Source organism: Athene noctua, chromosome 20 (genome assembly GCF_965140245.1).
Source record: "Athene noctua chromosome 20, bAthNoc1.hap1.1, whole genome shotgun sequence".
Lineage (NCBI taxonomy): Eukaryota > Metazoa > Chordata > Aves > Strigiformes > Strigidae > Athene > Athene noctua.
Genome location: NC_134056.1, coordinates 9,269,132 through 9,291,710, shown reverse-complemented (window position 1 = coordinate 9,291,710; position 22,579 = coordinate 9,269,132). Strand labels below are relative to the sequence as shown.

The 22,579-nt window shown below is 42.7% G+C and overlaps 1 protein-coding gene across 1 annotated transcript in view; it reads left to right on the top strand.

The window, feature by feature from the left end:
- PAPPA (pappalysin 1) overlaps positions 1-22,579 on the top strand; it is a 183,070-nt gene that overhangs the window by 53,373 nt on the left and 107,118 nt on the right. Inside the window, exons 4-7 of the mRNA XM_074923417.1 lie at positions 3,955-4,248; positions 8,313-8,505; positions 15,026-15,147; positions 20,699-21,206. Coding sequence (XP_074779518.1) covers positions 3,955-4,248; positions 8,313-8,505; positions 15,026-15,147; positions 20,699-21,206 — 1,117 coding nt within the window. The remainder of the gene's footprint in view (positions 1-3,954; positions 4,249-8,312; positions 8,506-15,025; positions 15,148-20,698; positions 21,207-22,579) is intronic.

Sequence of the window (22,579 nt, the reverse complement as noted above, 5' to 3'; positions counted from 1 at the left end):
CCTGCATGTTTCATAACTAGGTTGCTGAGTACGGCTGCTGGAGCCCAGGGATCCAGACAAAGCTGTGCAACCTCCCAAATGACTCATTGCCCTGACACCTGCGGTGCCACTGGACCTGTGTTCCTTGCAAAATGTCAGATGAACCTCAAAAGGTTCAGAAGTCACTGACTGAGTCTGTATGTACTTCTCTTAACTGCACAAACCTCCCTCAAGCTGCAAACCTGATCTGGTCATCTTACAAGAGCAGGGATTCCCACAGCTTTTCCAGATATTTCTCCAGCTTGTCCAAACCTTCCTAGGCTGCAAGTGAAGTCTAGTTTCAGCCAAGTTCAGTCTTTGTGAAAGGCTGTTTCAGCTAGTTTTTGTATTACTCAACCCCACATTGAGCAAAACAAAAAAGACATGGCAAATGCAAACCTAGATGAGGAGAGCAAAATATGGTGTTTATTATTCTAAAGCATACTATGAGAGTTGAACTACAACTCGAGCCATCAGTGAGGAAGGCTTTTCCATGTTCAAAAATACATTACACCGAGACCTAGATGTTAACATCTCTTTATAGTCCTCTGTCTCCACAGCTGAGAGAGGCTCCATGGTCAGACCAAGCAGTTGAAGCTGGCTGCCCTACTTCAGTTAGTAAACACTTTATTATGACATCCAGCTCTGCAGCTGCTCTGGAAGAAGTGTGAGCAAACTTCCCTTCCCAAGGAGCGGCACTGACACACATCCAGTCTCCTGCCGAGAAGCCACTTCCACTCTGACTTGCCTCCAGCCCCATCTCCATGGGCCCCTGCTGGGAGCACCCAAACCAGAAGATGCTGTAAATGCCTGCCAGTGAGCATTCCCCATGGCAACGAATTCTGGCAAAACCAAAGCTAGATATTAACCCCAGCCTTGACCAGCACCCAGGCTTTGTAGTATCACAGCCCCCTGCTCTGGCACTAACCCCACAGTAACTCTGTTTGCTTCTGATTGAGCAACAGTATGGGGTGCTGGTGGGAAACATTAGCCCTAGTGCCACTGATGGAGTGAAATAAGGCTGCAATATAGCTGATCCTCCCCTAAATGAGTATTTTCACAGCTTCCCTTAGTGTTGTCATGGGAGGGAGCAGAGAACAAGGGGAGAGCACCAGAGTGCCAAGAAGAACCTTCTGCAAGAGGGCTGGGGCTTGCCCAAAGCCCTGATGAGCTCTTCTGTCACTTCGTTAAGCTAATTGTCAACATCATGCCTGAGCAAAACAATTTAAATTCAGCTCCTACAGTGTATTGACAGAATTCATTGACCAAAGAAAGATCTCACAAGAAAAAAATACATTAGTCAACAGTTTAAAGTTGACTTGCAGTGGAAAAAAAGTAAAAATAAATAAATAATGGTCATAATTTCCTGTCATAATAGCCCTCCCAGACCTGTGCTTGGTCTGTAAGAATTCATCTTTAATCTTTTTTACTCTCTTCTATAAATCCAATATGTACTTAATAAAAAATATGAAATATGTCCTGTGGTGCAGATCTAAAGGCTGGGATAGAGATTGTCTGGGTGAGGGAGTTTATCTTTTCTGTAAAACTGCAATTGATTTAGATTCTTGACAGCTGTGAAAAATATAAATTTTCAACAAAGGCAAAAATAAAATCTCCCTCTCCAGCTGCCTCAGGGCTGTCCAATGCCAGAACCATTTACCCAGCCTTTACTTTGAAGGCACGTCCTTCTGAGGAATTTCACCAATATTCCTGCCGTTGGAAAACAAACTCTGAAATTATCTTTGGGAAAGAGACCCCCACAAAATATGCCAGGGTGCTCTCTGGGTGTAAAGGGCTCCACCTGGGTAGAGACCAGGCACCAGAGGAATCAGAGCTTGTATTGTATGAAGGGGTAGAGAGGGATTCAAGGAACATGGGGATTGCAGTGGTTGCATACTGGTAGGTCTGTACACAGTTAATTGGGATTGCAGAGAACTGGTGTAAGGAACAGTTCAGTGCTGTGAGAAGGATGTGCAGATGCTACATGTGGCGTAATAGTCATGATGTTGCAGTGTGATTGATTGTATTCGCTCTTTTGTGTCTGTATTTAAAATTTCAGTTGATTTTTTAGGGTACTATATATGTATTTGTACATATGACTCCACTGTGTGCATGTAGCCTCACATGAGCATGCACAAAGGGAAAGTCTTTTCTCTATTGCTATCTGTGCACGTGGCCTCACAAGACATCCAGAGTGGTCCTTCCTCTCTCTTCAGCATTGATAAAATTTCAGCTGGAATACTGTATTGTGTTTGGATAGTGTACTTGGAGGAGAATGTGAGACAACTGGGAAAACCAAAGGAGAACAATAGTCAGGGAGGTCTAGAAAAAGGATTGAGCTATGAGGAAAGGTTGAATGGATTAGTTATTCAGACTGAAGGAAAAGAGCCTAAAGTGGGGATGATGACAATCTCATGAAAGCTGATGAAAGGGGCGGAGAATCTTCTGTTCTTCGTATCTGTGTGAGGCAGGCTTGAAGTCGTGAACTTAAACTGCCAAAAAATCAATTCAGGTTAGATATGAGTTAAATCCTTGCAGCCATAGGGATGCTGAGGGCTGAAATTGATTGCTAGTGTCATCAGGGGTTGTAAAGAGATGTTAGGCCAATATGTGTGAGGGATGGTATAGACCTCACTGGTCCTGTGTTGTTTGAGAGTAGAATTTAGATGACTTCTTAAGATCTTCTTGGTCTTACTTTTCTCTAATTCCATGGTTATTGCAATCAAGTCTCCAGGCAGATGAGAAGGAAGAGTCTATGGTTCATCAGAACCTGGAGATCTCATCTTCCCTGTGCTACAGTCACTGATAAAGTTTCTCCTGCCAAAACCTTTTCTCTCCTCATTGTCACTAAATTATTAGTGCACCATGTCCAAGATTTATTTTCCCACTGTAACTTTTACAAAGCAGTCTCCTGTTCTCACGGTAGGCAGTATACACAAATGGTTTTAAACAAAAGGTTCGGAAAAGTTGAGGTCAACAAGCTAAATAAAGAAAATATGAAGTATATCATAAATCCAAAGGTACATCTGAGCTAAAAATATAATTCTTATGATTAATTCAATATACTGTAAAGCCTCACTAATTTACCATTTGCTTATCTACACATCCCATAATTTATACAACAAAAAAATCACTGTTGGTTTTCTTTGCGCACATTTAACAGCCATGCAGTTCTTTTAGAATTATCACATTCCAGGATTTCATATTTTTTGACACATTAGACTTATGCATATTCATTAGTGGACTGTGCAGTTCAGATCAAACTAGGCTTGTCTGAGTTTCTGAACAGAGTGTGTTTCTGACAGTTACTTCAAAGCTGTCTGTATGATCAGAGCACACCCTACAAAAACTGTTCCAGCCTTGGGTGTATTCTGTTTTCTTTGTCCAGCTATTAGTTTGCAAATATCGGTGCAACCTACTGCGATTTTTAAGGCATTTCAGAACTTAACAGGCTTCTATTATATATTTACCCTGTGGAATAATATACAGAGAATTCTCCAGGTATGTTTAGTTTGACTCCTGGTATTAAATACATTCCTTACACTTATCTGGGCAGAGTCATTCTCTTTAAGCCCATTAAATTATTTGAAATTGCACAGTATGAAGTAATTGCATGTAAGCTTTTTCTCCAAGTTAACAAACAAACCAAACTGAGCATATTCGGTTGAAAGACCAGTTGACACTCTGTTTCTGGTTTGTTGTGGCTTTTCCCCACGATTCCTCATCCTTAGACGCCCAGAGGGGTGAGATTAAACCTTGCTGTGCAGTGTCTCTGAGCTAGGCAGTGTGCCTGACTGTGCCAAAAGCAGTCTATGCTATAGAGGATCCCATGAATTGCCAGTGGATCTGCCCTCAGGATTGTCTTCTTTTCCCTTTCTCTTGCTGTGCTGAGGAAGACAAGGCAAACATAGAAGCTATTCTCTTTTCCCCTTGCAGGTGGCATTGTGCTGAATCCTTCCTTCTATGGCATCCCTGGCCACACACACACAATGATCCATGAAATTGGGCACAGCCTGGGGCTCTATCACGTCTTCCGGGGAATCTCAGAGATCCTCTCCTGCAGTGATCCGTGCATGGAAACCGAGCCCTCCTTCGAGACTGGGGACCTCTGCAGTGACACCAACCCTGCTCCTAAGCACAAGCTCTGTGGGGATCCCGGACCTGGCAATGACACATGCGGTTTTCACAGTTTCCTAAACACGCCGTTCAGTAACTTCATGAGCTATGCAGGTACTTGGGTTTCCTTGGTTTGCTGGTGGTGTCTGTGGTTGGGCAAGAACGAAGAATAGCAGTATTACCTCTGATTTTTACAGTCCATTTCATGTGGGGCTTCATGCTGACATGTGTGTCCATTGGTCTGGGACCAGACTGGATGAGGGATCAAATTTGATGGCCTCAAGAATCCCTTCCAGTTCTCCTGTTCTTTTTTCCCAGTTTTCCCCAACTTTACACAGTTTCATGCGAAGACCAGGCAGAAGGTTTGGGGGAGGGAAGAAATGAGATCAGCATTAAGAAAACAGCTTCTAAAGGCTCTGCAGCAAATTTGACACCCTATTTCCTCGGGATCTGGATGCCTGATCTATGAGATCTTTGAAAAACCCAAATTCAGAGATTGTTTACCCTCTCCCAAGGAGATATTGAATGTCAGATGAATATTGATGCCACCAAGGCTGTGAGATAAACCTGTGATAGGTAGACATTTACTGAGACCTGCTCATGCCTCCAGGTGTCCGTTCAAATACCATATTTATTGTTTGATTTGGAGCCACTGTGGCTCAGCTGGAATCACTCACATCTGAGTTTCATCTCAGCCATCTGAGCTTCTGAATGTGAATCCTGGGATGGTACCTGGATCAGGATTGCTTCTCTGGTCAAAGACTACCAGTGTGCTGGGCTGCTTTGTGCTGGGACTGCAACTGCAAAGGCTCCATATCAGTGTGGTAAAACCACCCCTCCAAGAGGAATAAGCTGCTTAAACAAAAGCTTGATTCTGTAGTTATAATTCTGTAGGCTTCTGTAGGCACAGCTCTGTTGCTCAGGGGGCTGGTTCGTGGCACTCCTACCAACAGAGTGTAACACAAAGAGCGCATGAGCTCCTGGGACCCTTGCCCATCAGAAGGGGTGGGCTGGGGTCCTTGCTGCACTCCTGGAAGTTCAAGGGGAGTTGAAGAATCTTTTGTTATTTCCCAGAAAGAACAGGGGATACCTTGGCTCGTATTACCCCTTATTTTGGGTCACAGGGTTTAGCCGTGATGAAGGTCTGTGACATTGAGCTGACAGCATCAACAACATTTTAAAGGTGACCAATATACTTATAGCCACTGAAGGGCACCTTTACACTCCAGGCAAAAACACAGATTGCCCACTCAGAAGGTCATAGGAGTGCTTATTCTGTAATAAAACTGTAGAGAAACAAAGTGTTTAATGTCATCTGGGGCACAGATTGAAATGATTTATAACAGAAATGCTTTTATGCCCTTCATGGCACTAGCTAAAAGTGATGCTTAGTTTTCTCTTTATTTCTCTATTTGTTTAGAGGGTGTTTTCAGGGACAAGCACACACGCACGAAGGCAGCTCCTCAGCCTGTTGTGCACTTTTGTGCATGTGGTAGGGCAGAGAATCTTACTGCCTGATACAGCCTCCTGGTAACATCACACAAATAAGCCAGTGCCAGTTCAGATGACAATAGCCCTCCACCAAATCTGCTTGTGTGTGTGTGATGAGGGGTGGAGCGTGCTTGTTTCAAAACGCTGAGGTCTCCTCTTCCAAAGAGAACTTGCCTTGCCAATTCTCTCGAGAGCTGAGACAGAGAGGCAGACCACAGAGATACCTGTCTGCTCTTGGGAGCTACATATGTGCTGGTGTTCTGAGCAGAAACCTTTTATTTTTTTCTTGAAAAATCAAGTGAAGCGACATGATAGGTATCTCTAGAGCTCATGCATGAATCTGTTTGCTTTTCTGTTGTTGCCAGTGGAATAAAAATATATCAGGATATCAAATTGCTGTAGAAATACCTTTGAAACACCTAGGTTGAGGTCATGCAGCTCTAAACATTGCCTTGCTTTTCTTTCTGTTTTGCTGTTCGTATACAGCTCAATCATATTCTTTGTCTGTCTGTCTCTGTCTAACATCAATCTGTCCAGTTACCCCCAGCTCTGTAGCAAAGCACTGACTTAAAGGGTAACTTTTATTTTCCTGTGAAATCACAAGTTATGATGTCCAGAAGATCGAGAACTGTGAGAAATTGGACTCGTAAATTATTTTTACGAGTCCAAATAGCCACGGTGTTCCCAAATAAAAAGTTAATCTTTTAGATGACTCTTCATGAAATCAGCAGGAATTTTGCCTCTGAATTCTGTTGGAATAATCATCCTCTTGAGTTTCTCTAATTATTACTTCATCTGAGGATCTTGCACCTTTCTGGAAATCGAGTGGTCAAGTGAAATACCTTTCTCCCTCCCCTCTCCTCCCTTCCCTTCCCCCAGGACACAGCCTGTGCTGATGTTTACACAGATCGAGAATGCAGGTCATCTTTCTCCCATGCCATTGTCTCACTGTTTTGTCCTATATGTATTTTATTGTTCCTTTATGATGGCTATTAAGGGCCTTTGTCTTCTTCTGTGCTTCCGTGAAGAATATTTACGACTTTTACAGCATGCTCAGGGATAGACCATCAATAGTTATTGAGGAAATCCAGAGATGTCATATTAAAGCAGATTTTTGCATACCCATGGGGATTTGTAGATATTTTCAAGCTGGTGGAGTCTGTCTATCTGCTGTGCATGTTTGATGAGAAGAGGTTCACTACTCAGTGGAATTAGGAGAGACACAGGAGAACATGTCCTTACTGTGGTAAGACTGCATTTGGGGCTGTAGTTTGAGCAGGATCCCAACCGAAGCGGTCTCCTTTTGCTTGCATCTCAGGGAAGATGTGGTAAGGTTTTAAATTAGCCAGCAAATTCACACTTTTCTTTAGAACAAATTCATATTTTTTTGTTCCTTTTGAGTTCCACAGGGCATGGACTTGACGACATCAGAGCATCTAGTAACACTATTACGATATTGAACCTCCAACTTACACGCACACAAAGCAACTCTCTGAGCAACCTTCGGTGACCTGCATCTTCCCAGAAAAGTATATTGCTTGACCTGTGCAAAACTGTCATTGTTGTTTGTATCACAACAGCGTGCAGAGGTCCCATCTGGGACTGAGTTTTACTGGGCTACGAACTCTGCAGGCACATGTGAAGAAACACTCTGTTTTCAAGAGCTTTTCATCTGATGGGAAGAGTACCAGAAAAATGGTTAAAGTGCTAGCATCAAGTTCCCCAGCATAGCTTTTCTGGGTGACTTTGCACAACATATTTATTCCTTCTGTGATCTGCACAATAGACAAATAGTCATTTTCTACTTCTCCGGGGCATTGAAGTTGTAAAGTTGTATGGTGTTCAGAAGGCACTAGACATGTTCTTGTTGCGAAATCATGTTTGGGGAAAACAGATGAAATGAGAAATGAATATTTATGGAAAATTCTCCAGCAAAATTATCTCTCCATTTTGAATGAAAAATAAATCTGAAATATCAAACATGTTTATGAAAAGTTCAGAAAGGGGTTAGAATCATGATGGTAATGGGAGATATTTTTAATAGAAATTATTTTACTGCACCGAAAATGTACCTTTTTAATCAGTGTTTGTAATGATTTTTTTTAAAAAATTGATCTTTCGGAACATTTTTATTTGTTCATTATAAGATTTAAGAACTTTTAAAAAATTATTTATTTTTTAAATTCTGTGTTCTTTTAATCTAAGAAATCTGTCAAAGTCTCTTGCACACAGTTTGCATGAATCTCAGTCAGTGCTTTGTCCTAACACTAGCTGTCCTTTGGCCTTTTATCCTTTCTCAGAGAGAGTCTTTAGACATTAAATTCTTCTAAGCCCAGAGGTCCACTGGTAGCCCCAGTTCTGACCAGAAGGTGCTGCACTGAGGCTTTCTCTTTCTCGACCTCAATGTGTCTGTGTCTCATCTAGGGATGACCTCTAGGTGCTTCATTTGTATCCCAGACCAAAGGGAGGGAATGTTTATTGATTTATTTTTTCCTTTTTAACTTGTTTCCTTTCACCTGCCTCCACAAGTGATGGCTACACTAATTTGTTCACAGGCCATTAACTTTAGAGTGCTGCAAGAATCCATCCCAGCCTTTGCAAGAAGCTGCCATTCACGGGTTGCAATCCTCTCTCTTGCTCCCACCTTATCTCCTGTGTGGTTGATGTGGCTTCTGTTTTAATTTCAGATGATGACTGCACCGACTCCTTCACGCCCAACCAAGTGGCCAGGATGCACTGCTACTTGGACCTCGTCTATCAGAGCTGGCAGCCTGCGAAGAAACCGGCTCCTATTGCAATTTCCCCCCAGATTGTGGCTCGGACCTCCACCTCTGTCACCCTGGAGTGGTTTCCGCCCATTGATGGCCACTTCTTTGAAAGGTGATCACGCGCTGCTCTGTACTCTTGCACTGAATTGGATGAAAAGGGGAGAAACAGGGGAACAACCCGGTGCCCCACTCCAGGAGAGCAGCTTTATCACGTGCTGTGCTCAGTCTGGATTAAGACTCTTTCCTAAATTGGTCATACTGAGGAGGTTATTGATCTGTTTTCTGCTCTTCCTTTCTCAGCCTGTAGCACTCAGTTGAGGGCCATTGATTTGACATGTAAAGGGCAAATCTTTTTCCATATGTTATGGGAGGAATTTTCAATCAACAATTCTGGCCCTGTGATTTCTGCTCACAAATACTTTTGGGCTTCGGCTCTGCCTGCACATTCTTCCCTCCTCCTCTTGCACATTACGTTTGCAAGGACAAAGTGAATCATGTTTCTGCTCCCGTGGCAACAGAGTTCATGGATGGTGGAGTATCACAGGTCAAGGAGGTGGCAGGACCAGGGAGAGGGACAAGTGCTGCTGCCTTCCCTGAGCTGCAGGTCTGAGATGGGAATTGAACAAAGCAGAGTCAAAGACCTAAAACCCTGAATATCATGTGAGTGTCATCTTGCCGCACCCTGCATAGAGCATGTAGGTCAGCATATGTGTGTGCGTTTGTGTCTGTAGGCACACAGCTATGTGGTACCAATAATGAAAAATTAAATGAATGTAGGGCTCTGGACAACAGTTGCACCACATTGCAATTTGTAGGTGGAGCAACTCTACCCCACACTGACCTGAGCAACTGGGTAGTTCGTGTAAATGAGTATGCAGCACTTGGATGAGCCAGGGGAGCTATGGGAGTCCTATCAGAGAACTTCCTAAACGATTGACCTTCTCGCATTACCATTAACTCACCTTCCCTGTGTGCATTTCTTCTTCACTTTTTACTTTGTTATTTTATAGAGAACAAACCTCGAGTGTCCTTCAGGACTGTAGCAGTATGTATCACAGGAGGCCGAATTTACAAGCACATTAGCACCCAAAGAGCTGTCTCAGCACTGCTGCTTTGTTCAGCGAGAGCACCTTGAAAGCCACTGCCTCCATCAGGGATGAAACTCCTTCCAGCACTGCTAGGACGCCATGGCCATTTCAGTGGCCAGCTTGCACGTCTTCTGAGCAGTCAGATAGCTGTTATTTTCTGCTCAGATTGTATTTTCCAGCTTTATTGCAGATTAATACGGGGGAGGGCAATCAAATCATGTTAGGAGTTGATAAAGAGAGGTCTTGTGCTCTGAACAGTGTTTGCTTTAATTGCAGTTTTGCAACCAAATCCTTTTATTCCAAACGTGTGAAAAGGACTTATGTGAAGTTCCTGAAAATTAATTCAGAATTTTTTTTATCCCATAATCATTTTTAGGTAAATTAAATTTCTCCAATTTAATTTAGATTTCAGAAGATACTTATTGTGTGTTAAATAAATACCATCTGCCTCTTAGAACACATTGATGCAGAGTTAATTGTTATGTAACTAAATAGTCTTTATTACATATTTCTTATAACTCAATCAATATGTTCTTAATAACCCCTAGTTAGTTGCTTCTTAAATAACATACAGTGGATAGCCTGCTAAATCTAAAATTTCATAACAGAGTTATCATATGTTAAATAAATAGTGATTTTCTAGAAAAGAAAGGTCCTTTGGGTTTTCAGATCTGTGTGCTCAGTATTACTGAAGAGATTTAAAGAGACAGCCTCAAATACTTTGAGTCCAATTCCTTGTTAAAATGAGATTCCCAAATCTAGCAGATAAAGAAATGTTGTTGTGACCATTAAAAAATGTCACTGAAATATATAAATGATCCTGTCTAAAACATGCCCAAATTTCTGATATATTACTCAAAACAAGGATGATAGTAACATAATAGTGACTAATACTGGAAAAGCTTGCGTGCTGAACTTCCAGTACCGATGTGTCCAGCGCTGCTCAGTTAGAGATACATGCCTGTATCAATTTGTAAAATTGGGTCACTGTGCAAGACAAGTAGGAGGTAAAATTGGCCAAGTATAATCTTATCTGTGTGTGGGAATACTGTAAATCTTTGCAGATATTTTTACACAAAGTGCACACCATGGCCCAAATTTTACTTGCCTCACTTGAATGAATAAACTCATTCACTTCAATGGGACTATTCATGTAAAAAACAGAAGACTGATACTCAACTGCTGAGTGCCTTGGGCCTGGTTTCTAATGCACAGAGGCCCCTTCCATGCTGTTTTGACAGTGTAAAAGGGCCTTAAAAGGATGAATGGCTCTGGCTACATTAGCAAGTATTGTGGCCCAATATAAGTAGATCTCTAGCGCAAAACAGTTGCTAATGAAGACCTGACGTCAACACTGTAGGGGTTTTGGGGGGGTTGCTTCAGCCTGTTTCTGGCCTGGCCCCATGGCATCAGCAGTTGGAGCACATCAGGTGTGGTCCTGGCACACATCTCCACTCTGGTTTCAGGCAAAACTGGGTCCAGCTTCCATGCTCCAGGACTGCTCCAAGTGCTGTAAGTGGGGAAGATGAAGAGTTTCACTTCAAAAGCTTGCTCCTGATCCAAATTACCATGCTACTGTAGGCGCACTCAGTGTAACTCAAGTTCCTTTTATGTCCCTTTTATTCTCTAGAGCTGTGCATAGGCAGTGACCTCTGCTTAATGAAAGTCAGGAAGGGAAAATTTAGCCTTGTGTTTAAAAATGTAACACTGAGCTGGCTGTGTCTGTGGGGGAGGTCCTGACAGGTCTGCAGTTGAAGGTGGATGAAGCATGGAAGCAAAGACCATGTGGCTTTTACCTGCTTAGATGCAACTTTGCCACAGGTGCCGCAGTATTAGGTGTTTTTCCCTTAGGGCCTCGGTTCTAGGAATTGCATAATTATGTGGATTTGGGGACAGACAGTAACGCTAACACATAGTACTTGTAAGTTTGGAATCAGTTATCCTGTGTCCTCACAACTTGGCAAGAGTAGCTACACGAGCTGTGTACAGAAGTAAAATCTTCCTGACAGACCCTCCTTACCTGTTCAGTTGGTGTCTGCTTTATTACTTTAGAGAGTTATTTACTTGCACATAAATTTACCAGCATGTGTTTGTCCCTAAATTCCAGCAGCTGGTTGAGCTTCTAAACATCTCTAATAATCAAATATATCAAGAACCAGCTTTTCTTCTTGTAGCTACTACACACAGGATTGGAATACTTACCATTCTCCATCCTGCCATTAAAAACCAGCATGAAAAACGTCACATGCGCATATAATAATATGTAATAATAAAATAATAATAGAGCCAACAAAACAAGTGAAAACAAGTGAGAAAAAGAAAACTTTATTCATTTCCTGACCGCATCTATTAGATGCGTTCATCTGCTGTCGCTAAGCATCCATTCATGTGCCTCCTGTTTGATATGCGTAGGCAGGATGTAAACAGTTATTGTAATAGGATTCTGCAGCAAATACTGCTTGGGCAGAAAACTTTGAATGCATCTGCTCTTCCAAGTTTTCATTGAGGTGACTGTATTAATTTCCACGAATCTGATGCTATCTCATTCTTAGCAAGCAAATATTTTGGTCAGTATGGTGTCCGAGATCTAGACGGCTGGACTTGATAATCACTTGCTTAAACCTCACTGGAAAAGTTTCAGGGGAGAGCAGCAATTCTGAATTTCAAGTAAGCAGATACAATTTAGGCTGAAAACAGGCTGAAAACATTTCTTTACTGAAAGGAATGATAGATTTTTACTGATTTTGAGTTGCCCACTGAACTGGTGCTGGCCCTGAGGAGAATTGTCTGTTTTTCACTAGGTGTCTTCAGATTTTGAATCCACTTCACTGAAATATCATGCTGTAGGGATGAATTCCTCCTGCGCTCTGAACTTCATAAGCTGGAATTTCCCCAGCACTTGGCTTATTAGAAAACAGAGAAGTCTAGATTTTCCATTACCCTGCACTTTGGGGAGTCATGTGCACCAGTGTATAAGGTGTCAGATATGCTATCGTTCCTAATTAATAGTGTTTTGAATCAATTTACGCTCATTTTGTCTTGATGTCAGTGGCTGCATAAGGTGTACGGATCTGGCTTAGATTTTCATAAGCCTGTAAATGCGATTCCATAATTAGTTTTGACATGCATGACTGTTTGTAGGATTTGTGTGCAAGAGTCTGCAGACCAAAAACTTTAACCCGGGAGTCATCCCCTGTGTAACTCCTTTCAGCCAGTGGAGTTACATCAGGGTTGAGTTTGGCTCCCAGATTGGAAAAGTAAAAAGAGAAGTTTGCTCATTGCCTTTCCCACATGATGCTCCTTGTGATTTCTCTTACCTCCAAGTCCTTGCTGGTAAAAGGAAATGTTTGTCCATAAGCCTACAGTTTTTTCCACCATGGCAGCCTGTGATGAAATTGTATAGCTGCTAATTTGAGTAAAAAGCAGTCCTAATTGTGGAAACTTGGCTTTCAAAGCCCTGTCCTCATCCAGGACCAAGCGCTAATGCAGGAGTCTCTTTGTAGAGAAACCGAAAGATTATTATTGCAGGGACTTCTATCCTGACTATTGGTGGATGTGTCTGAAAAACAACTGCACCATAATTCTACATTTTGATTTCTCAGTACCTTTTACTCTGGATTCTTGAATTTTTTTGCATATATTATTTAGGCAAGCTGAGTTAGACACTTAAACCACTGCTAAATAGACAGCTGACAAACGAAACAGGGAGGCAGTGTCATAGCAATAGTGCAGGTGGGTGAAGTGAGACAGAGAGAGAAATTATTCGCAACATACCCAAATTTGTTCAATACCAGCGTTACAGATTGTGCAAGGAAGAGGAGGGCACCTTTGCCTCCCTTTTCTTTATTCTGCACCATTGCCACATTTTATTCCTCAGAGGTTTTCAGCAGGTGCATCTCTTCCTGCACTGTGCAAGTTCAGTCATTTACCATCCCTCTGTAGGGGTGGCTGTGGGCCATATTGAAATGGATACGAGTTTTACCACCGATTTAATTCCAAGTCCGCCGTTGACAATCCCTGCTTCCACCTAATTAACCCAACAGAAAGTTGTCTTTCAAATAGATCCCTGTCAACAAATAGGAGACGCTAAGCTGTGGAGCAGCTGAGTGTGTGTCGTCGCTACCACCAAAGGGAAAGGAGATCACACAGCCTGGGAGGGCTGTGAGAGTAAATTTACAGTCCTGGTGTCCTCATTGAGGATCCAGAATAACTCCTGCCTGAGGATCACAGTGCCCTTCGCAAGGCAGTGCTGAAATAAATCGCACAATGGGAGATGGTTAAAATTTGCATAGCTGATTATAATAACTGATGACTCAAACCATACTTAGGTAGCTTAGGGAGTACACTATGTGTTACGCACAAATGGTATGCCTAAAGCTTCTGTCCTTTCCTAGGTGGATTTAATCGTTAAGATAATGAATTTTTTCCTTTCGAGTAGGCAGCGTTCCTTAAAGCAGAATAATGAATTCTGAATAGTAAGCAATTTACTGGGATGAATAGCCACACATTCTGGGCCATACACGGTTCCAAATTTTGTGAGCCCAAGGAACATAAAGCTGAACTGTGTGAGTTGCATCCTCAGCTGCTATAAATCAGCCTAATGTTATGGCAGATACTAAAGTTACTCCAGTGCACATCAGCTTAAACCCTGATCTTGTGAATGTATTAGCAAAAATGTTTGTGAATCACTGTTTAACTGGGTTTTCCTGCTCAATCACTTCTGCTGGTAGTACTTTATTGACAGTAGCTGGTATTAGATGTGTTGTGTAGGTTGGTGTTGGGCAGTGAAGTGCCTTTCTTAATGACATGTCATGGCATCTGATGGCATGGAGCCGTAAGATGTTCCAGTTCAGAAAGAGCCATCCACTGGTGCCAGAGCTGCCAGGTATCAAATCCAGTTTCCACTACGAAAAGGATTAAGGACATGTTCTTTTCTGTACGATCATAACCCACCCGTTTTTGAGTCTTCTAATGATCTGGGGTGTGATACACCTCCAAAAGCAGGTCCTTGCATACTCAGCAAAGATGTGCTTCACAAAGCAGCTTTGTCTGATGTTCCCAGAGTCTGGGACTTTACCCTCTTCTCTAATCACCAGTAAGCCCAAGGCCTTCACAATCCTGAAGACAGTACAAGTTCAAGCAATAAGTCCATGATGGGAGCAGAAATAGATCTGTAATCTCCTGAGGCCAGTTTCTCTGCTCTAACCACTGAGCGCACTGAGCAACACATTTTCTTTTGTCAGGGTTTGATCCAGTTGTAGTGCAGGGGGGAAGAAAAAAAAAAAAAAATATATATATAGCTGAGCATGATTTCACAGGTTGCTGTCGTTTTGTGTTGGATGGCGGACACACAGATGCCATCTACAAGGCTGTTAGCCCAAACCTACAGAAGGTCAGTGTTGGAAAGCACTCCTGTCAGTGCCTTGAGAGAAGAGGGTTAAGTGGAACTGAATTCTAAGTCTTATTGCTTTTAATATAGTTGAATAAGCAGCTCATTCAGCTGTTACTAAGTTGGTGTGTTTTCCTGTTTTCCTGGCCTCCTAGAGAAGTGGGATCAGCATGTGATCTGTGTGCGGAAGGAAGAGTCCTGGTGCAATACGCCTTCAGCGCCTCTTCTCCGATGCCCTGCGACCCCTCGGGGCACTGGAGCCCACGGGAGGCAGAAGGTGAGTCACCTGGCTGGGGAAAAAGACGTGCCGGGGAGGACGAGACAGAGAGAAAGGAGAGTCACAAAGATAGTGGGAAGATCTGGGAGAAAGTGGCTGATTATACCTGTACGTAGCATGAACAAAACTAGAGGACAGATGAATAAGCTGTGCCCTGAAGTAATGCCACTGGCTGAAATACCTGTGTGTTGGCTCCCGTGTCCTGACCCTGCCCGTGAATTAAATGAATTCCAGGAGCTGAACCTGAATTTCAGAAAGCAGCGGAGTGCCAGGAAATGCTGACCATTCACGTCTGCCAGATGAATTCCTCAGGGGAGCTGTTTACTCCTTCTACTCCAACTCCAGAAGTGAGGAATTGCATGTTATTTATTTGGGCCTGATTTCTGCTGCCTTCACTTGCATTGAGTCGCAAGTGGCTGCACCAGCAGGCAGGCTGAGAAGAGCGAGATTGCCCTTTGGGCAAGTGCTCTACAGCATGAACATAGGCAACAACGTCAAGCCCAGTCTAGTTCAGGGTGTTTTTCAAGTCATGCTTACTGCTCCTCTTAGAGCACGTTGGAGGGAGAATGGTCTGCAGAGCGGGTCGTACAATGCCATTACGTCTCCATCATTAACTCTCTTCCATATGTATCTTCCATTACATAAGTAGGTGGATGTGGTAGAGCATATTATACCAGGCAGAGGTCAATAATCACAAATTGTAGTTTGTTAAGAGAAGAATATTATTTCAATCCCTCCAGCATAAGCTATTCCTTTCAGGAGCAGCACACTCTGGGCCCAGACTTCACTGTAAACACACAGGTGGGCTCCGTGAACTCTAAGGCCAATCCCTGGATTCTGCAAACTCATTATACAAATACCTTCTTACATTAAGCACTTCTCTGTCCTGCAGCAGAGTACATGGGAGTTATTCTACCGGGAAGATTCTTTGTAAGCTAATAGGGTGATATATGCAGTGCGGGCACCCAGGACCCCTCCCTAGTCCTAAAATCAGCATGTGCAGCAAGCTGCATCCCCACTGCGTGATGGGACAAGGTGTGTGGGCAAGTGTCCTCTGCCCTACACACCCATTCCCAGGGTGAAAGTCCAAAAGAGGTTGCAGTTCACTCCAACCTCCCCTCCCCGAGTTTGGACATCGAAGGGCCCAGGCTGCCAGGCACAGCGCACCTGCCCCTTGGGATGTTGTTCAAGAGCTGTGTCCTGGGAAGCAGCGCTCTGGCTACGCGTGTGACTGGATTATCAAGTAAACAGGATTAGCGAAGTTTGGATCACATGCAGTAGTAGTGCAGGGTGGAAGGTGGAATTTCCACTTAGCCAAGGATTACAAAACTTTGAAACTTCATTTCGTTTGGAACAAAACCTGAAACTTTTGAAATTCTCCATGAAGGAAAATTAAAAACAAGAAGTGTTTGAGGCTGGCCAAAATGTTTTGTTTAGCTCATATAATTCCTCTTTCATAAACTTCAGTTAAATTATGACGTTTGACTTTATATCCCCTTTTAGTATATAATCTAGGGCAAAAGCAATTTTTAATATCAAAATGAGAAGTATTTCAAAGTGCAAAAGTGAAACGATTTCTTCCAAAAATGTCAATACACAATGTTCCAATATTGTTAGAACTTTCTTCCCATTTTCTCTTCCAGAATAAAATTTTGGCCAAACAAACCCAATTTTGCAAAGTGTTTTGATTTTGAAAGAACTGCATATTCCATTGAAATACGCAGTTCCATCAAAATTTCTCCAGCGAGCTCTGATTTGAAAACTTCTAGATCTCACACGTCTTGCCAGCGGCATCATTCCTAGAGAAACTAAGCTACTCTAAGATTTATTACTCAGCTGCATTTTGCATTTAATTTCCTCTTCTTACAGTGTGTGCCTGCATGTTCTTAGCTATGAAGGGTGCAGTCTGATCCTTATCTGCCTCATTCAATTGCTGTTGTGCCATTGCTCTGGAAAGAAATTTTGGGAATCCTATCCTCTTACTACGTTAATAAGTTGTCTCCACTTCAGGGTAGAAAATATACCAAGTGTATGGTATTTGTTGCTCTGTAATTTTCTGTCATCACTACCACACTCCCTGACATTCAGGATCTCTGCCTATTTGCACTTGGTCTGAGTTACAAATAGCACAGTTAGATCATTGTCTGGCTTTTTTAATTGTCTATCTGTGAGTACTCAAGCATGCAAGCTTTAAATTCACTTTCTGCAAGCGTTCATGTGTGTAAATCTCCACTGCTTGAATGTTCATGGAAAGTGAATACAGAAGAGGCATAAGCATGGCCAAAATGAACTCATTTTAAAATTTGAGACGACACTCATGGAAAATGTTTCGTAGTACTCATCCAGCTTCTTACCAGAAAACCACATTTCTCACGTGTCTCTGAAGCAGCTCTGAACCTTGTTGGTCTGATTTCATTTTTCTGAGGTCTCATGGTGTTGTTACACTGCGCGGTTACCCCAGGTAGCTGACACCAGCTGTGGTCTTGCTGGTTTTGCCTATTGCAAAACTCTGCCGTGGGGACTGTGTCCCTCCTAGTGCCCTGCTTGTGCCTGAGCGTGGTGGGGCCCAGCTGCCTGGGCTGAGATATTTTGTGATTCTTTCTCAGCCAGTTGTGCCTCTTGCATGAGGGGGTCTTTGCTCCTTGGCAGTGGTTGTGGGAAGGCACTGGAGATCAGGCGGTTCTGATTCACTCTTCACCTTCACCGTAGAGCAAGAGAGCTCTAACCTACCTGGATTCTCACCAGCAACACCAGCTAGATAAACAAACCTAACAGCACCTCCATAACTTGGTCAAAGGGGTTTTTTATATATGAAAGGTGATTTTGGCTTGAACCCAAGTAAGTACCTTTGCTTACTGTGCAATATATGCATATATCAGTCAGTTCCTACTGCCTGGCCCACTATTGACTGAGAGAAGTGTGAGAATTAAAAAAATTTGCTGCCTTAGGCTGCTCTAGTGCCCTGCCTTTTCCAGTGGCCAGTATTTCACTCAAGAGCAATTCATTCTGTATTTGCAAGTGGAATTGTCTGTTGAACATTAGAATCCCACTGGATGGTTCCTTTGTCTTGACACCTAAGAAATGTAGCAGGTGAGTTGTAGTTGTGGCAGCAGCTGCATTCCAAGATGCAGCTGATCCCAGCTGGCCTCCCCATACATGTGTGTCCAGTCTCTGTCCATGTGCTGGGGCAATGGAGGGACGTTCATCCCAGCCACTTCACCTAACTGCGTGATGAAGGCTTGTGTTGACACACTAGGCTGTGCCTGTGGCTGACAATTTGGGGGAAGCCTCCCTCCCAGCCTACCATTCCTGCTCTCTAACCAGGAGATGGGATTTGGCTTATCCTCACAAACTTCACATGCACATTTTGTGTTAGGGAAGAAGTGATGTTGTATGAGATGCTGTTCTATGACTGATCTTGGTCATGATCTCATAAGCCAAAGGATTTTCAGAACCTCAGTGCATGGGGCAGAATAACTACTACACTATTTCTTTTTATATACAGATATTTGTAATCTTCATAGTATTTACCCATCTCTAGAAATGTAGAGTTGCATGGAATAAGGTTTCCATCCTCTTCCACAATTAAATGAATGTTCCTTACCCAGGTCTAAGTGTTTGATGATATTTAAGAAAGGGTCTCTTTATCTCAGCTTCACTGAGGTTTTTAGTCTATGGATGACTACAATCAAGCTCCCATTTTGGGGCAGTGAGCGGCATTAAACTTCCTGGAGGCTGAGTCGTAATTTGTGTAGTTCCAGGGATCACACCCTGATCTACCAAAACATGTAGGTTTATTCACTCTTTCAGTCTTACAAGAGGCCTTGAATGGGCAGAGGTAAATTTGCAGGAACCCAGGTGGAGATCACTTTTGAAAACATTGATGGTTGTGAGCCATTTTCCTGTCTGCAAGATGGCAGCAGTAAGATTCACAGATCTTTCCAAAGCCCTCTGAGATACTAGGGTTAAAAAATACCGTCTTAGGGCTGCAGTTGGGAGCTTGCTGTGAGTCTGTGAGAAAGTCGTCAGAGGGCCCAGCCAAGCACACGCGGATGGCAGCAAACGTTGTGAGATAATGTGAGTCGAAAGGGGTATTTGCTGCTCAGAATGATTTTATGCAGTACTTGCAAGCTTGCCAGGGGGAAAAAACTTGAGCGTGTTAAATGGAACTCTGGCTTTCTTCAAAATATATCACTGCTGTGGTCTCTCCAGACGCTGAGGTTAGTGGTGTTCCTACTACTCTGTGGCATGTGAGGAGAAGAGGAGGGCTATGGCGTATGTGCAGGTGAGGGAGAAGCATTAGAAGTTGTTCATCTGCAGGACAATTGCATTGGGTCATAGGGAGGACTGGCTGAGATACCAAGAAATCTATTCTGCACCTGGGTTCATTTGGTATGAACAGGAGAATTCCCTGTGCTGTTTATCCTTGACAAAGGAGGCTCATTTCTAACACTTCATTGGATCACAGACAATAAGACTAACCTTCACACATTGCCCTTTTCTCTTTAAATTAGTAGTGATGTCCTGTTTGTTCATGTTTGCCCAGTGCTTTATCTTGCTTTCTTCCTCAGTTGCAAACATCTGTGCTTTTTTTTTTATTATTTTTTTTTCTCTGCCTTCTCCATTTCTCTCCTCTTGTTACCTTTCTTTATCTTTTCCCTTTCTTCTTTTCTGTACTTTGCCTTCTCCCGGTCCTGCTTGCTCCCTTTTCGTGTGATTATTTGGGAAGGAAGAGGGAATTTATAGCTCTCACTGGATTCTGTTACCAACTGTTCCACCCATCTGACCTTTCTGGATCTTGCAGTCCATGACTCTGTGCCAAATTGTAATGTTACCATAGTATTTGGGAACCCAGCAAGCATTGTGGCTTTCATTAGTTTTTAGTAATACCTCCCATGTAGTTGAATATAGCCAACAGTGAGAAATGTAAAAGTACAAGTGCCTGTTGTTTCATCTCAAAAAGTGCAAAGAGACAGCTCAGACCTGTGCTCTGTGTGCCTCCAAAAGAAGGGGTCTCACACAACGTACTAGATTAGCTTATAAATGATACAGGAGTTGCCCCTCAACAGCACAGTGCAACAGCTTCTTGGAATCAACAAAAGCTCTTTTCTTGTCTTTGTTAAAGAGAAAAAGGTTGTATTTTAGAGTGAGAGGCAAGGGAACAAGTAGGAGCACAGAGGTGAACTGAAGGCAAAATGACTCTGTTTATCAGGTAAAGTACCAAGTGGAAGGGGTAGAAAATACCATTGGCACAGGGGAAGGCACTAGAAATAGGAAATACAGGACCAGATGCACTGGCACAGTGTGTGTTGTGTGGTGTCCAGTCCAGCTGGGCACTTAAACTGGTTTTACATCTCACCCTGCCAAGGGATGTTGGCATTATATTCATTCTCTCTGTGCTGGCTGTGCCTGTTCTCCTCAACTAAATAATTAGTTTCCTGGACAGATATGCTCTTCTGCCACCCGATTGTCTTTCAAGACTGATGCCAGTGATAATCCATGTTCTCTAACATCTTTTGTGCCCTGTTTTTGCTTCCTTCTTTCTCTCCAGGGCACCCTGATGTTGAGCAGCCTTGTAAATCCAGTGTCAGAACATGGAGTCCCAACTCAGCAGTCAACCAACACACAGTGCCCCCAGCCTGTCCTGAGCCTCAGGGCTGCTACCTGCAGCTGGAGTTTCGTTATCCCCTGACTCCAGAGTCCCTCACAGTCTGGGTGACATTTGTTTCCCCAGACTGGGACTCCAGCGGAGCAGTGAATGACATCAAGTTGCTCACCATCAGTGGGAAGAACATTTCTCTCGGGCCACAGAATGTCTTCTGCGACATCCCACTGACCATAAAGCTGGATGCAGGACAAGTGGGCGAGGAGGTGTATGGGATCCAGATCTACACTCTGGATGAGCACCTGGAAATTGATGCTGCCATGCTGAGCTCTGTCCCCCACAGCACGCTGTGTGCAGACTGCAAACCCATCCAGTACAAAGTAGTTCGGGACCCTCCTTTCCAATCTGGATCTCCAGTTGTCATCTCAAACCTCAGCAGGAGATTTGTCGACACGTAAGTACTGCTTTCCAGAGAGCTGAATAGACTTGTTCAGAGAAAAACAATAACCTGTTCTCATCCTGTTAATGTCCAGCATCACAATTGATTGTTAGGATTTTGAACTAGATAGATGTACCAAGTATCACCAAGAGAATATTCTCATAGTTTCTCTTTGGAACCAGGAGCATCATGCTCAGGTGAAATAGCCTGAGATTTCACAGATACTTTTTGAGAAATTTCCAGGCTAGTTGTGCAGAGACATGAAATTCAGGCTTTGCTTAACCAGAAAGGGTATTGCAAACTACCTGAGCTATGATAAGTTCAATAAGTTTAAGATAACCTAAATGGGGACCTCTGGAGTAACATGCTCATAATTTCCTTAGAAATCTTTTGGAAGTAGTATTTTGATGGAGAAGGAGACAATGGCTTTCAGTGCTGGAGCACCAATTAACCTCTGAAGAAAGAATGCAAAAATGCACTTGCATGTTCAGGGATATAAATGTATTCCAGCCACTTTCATTTTCTGCTTTTGTGTGTCACTAAAACAAAGTGTGTTGGAGCGGGATTATTCTGACATAGTAATGTGCTAGTTTGTTATAGGGACCAAGTTTCATCCCAGATGCAGTTATGCTCATCTAGTCAAGGAATGTATGATTGTTGAGCAAAGACCAACTTCAAAATATTTAACGATTTCAAGGAGATCTATGATCTACCCATAGACATTCTACAGCAGCAAGAAAAACATGTTTTGCATAACACGATTCCCTGGAAATGATTCACTCATCTGTGGGAACAACATGAAGCTCTTTTGAAAAATGAACACCAGATAAAAGGAAACCTGCTAAGAAAACTGCACTCTAATTTAGAAAAGATGATCTAATTAGTAGAGCTAATATCAAGGAAGCATACATCATTATGGTCTTCTAAAGCATATTTAAATATAATAAAAATGATTAACTAACAATTCAGTAATCATGAGCTGCCATCCCCTTCATGGCCCAATTATACATCTCAGACGATGCACATAGTCCCTATGGATTTAAAAATTCAAGATAACTAACAATAGTGAATATAAAAACAAGACCTAGGACATCACTGAGGTTACTCATGGGCTAAAAGTTAAGCATGTGCTTAAGTGCTTTTTTGGGTTGTAGCCTTGTTCCAACAATTGCTGGCACTTAAACATGAGATGAATATTGGCATATTGGAAACATGGAAAATGGTGAATTTTCCCATGGTTTTGCTGTGAAAGCATCTTTGCCTGAAACCTGGCCCACTCTCATTGGAAAATGGGACTGGTTTGGTTTGAAATATTTGCATACCTTAGCACAAGTTCCCACAGAAACAGGTCCAGTTTCACGTTCATAACAAAATGTGAAAATTTAAAA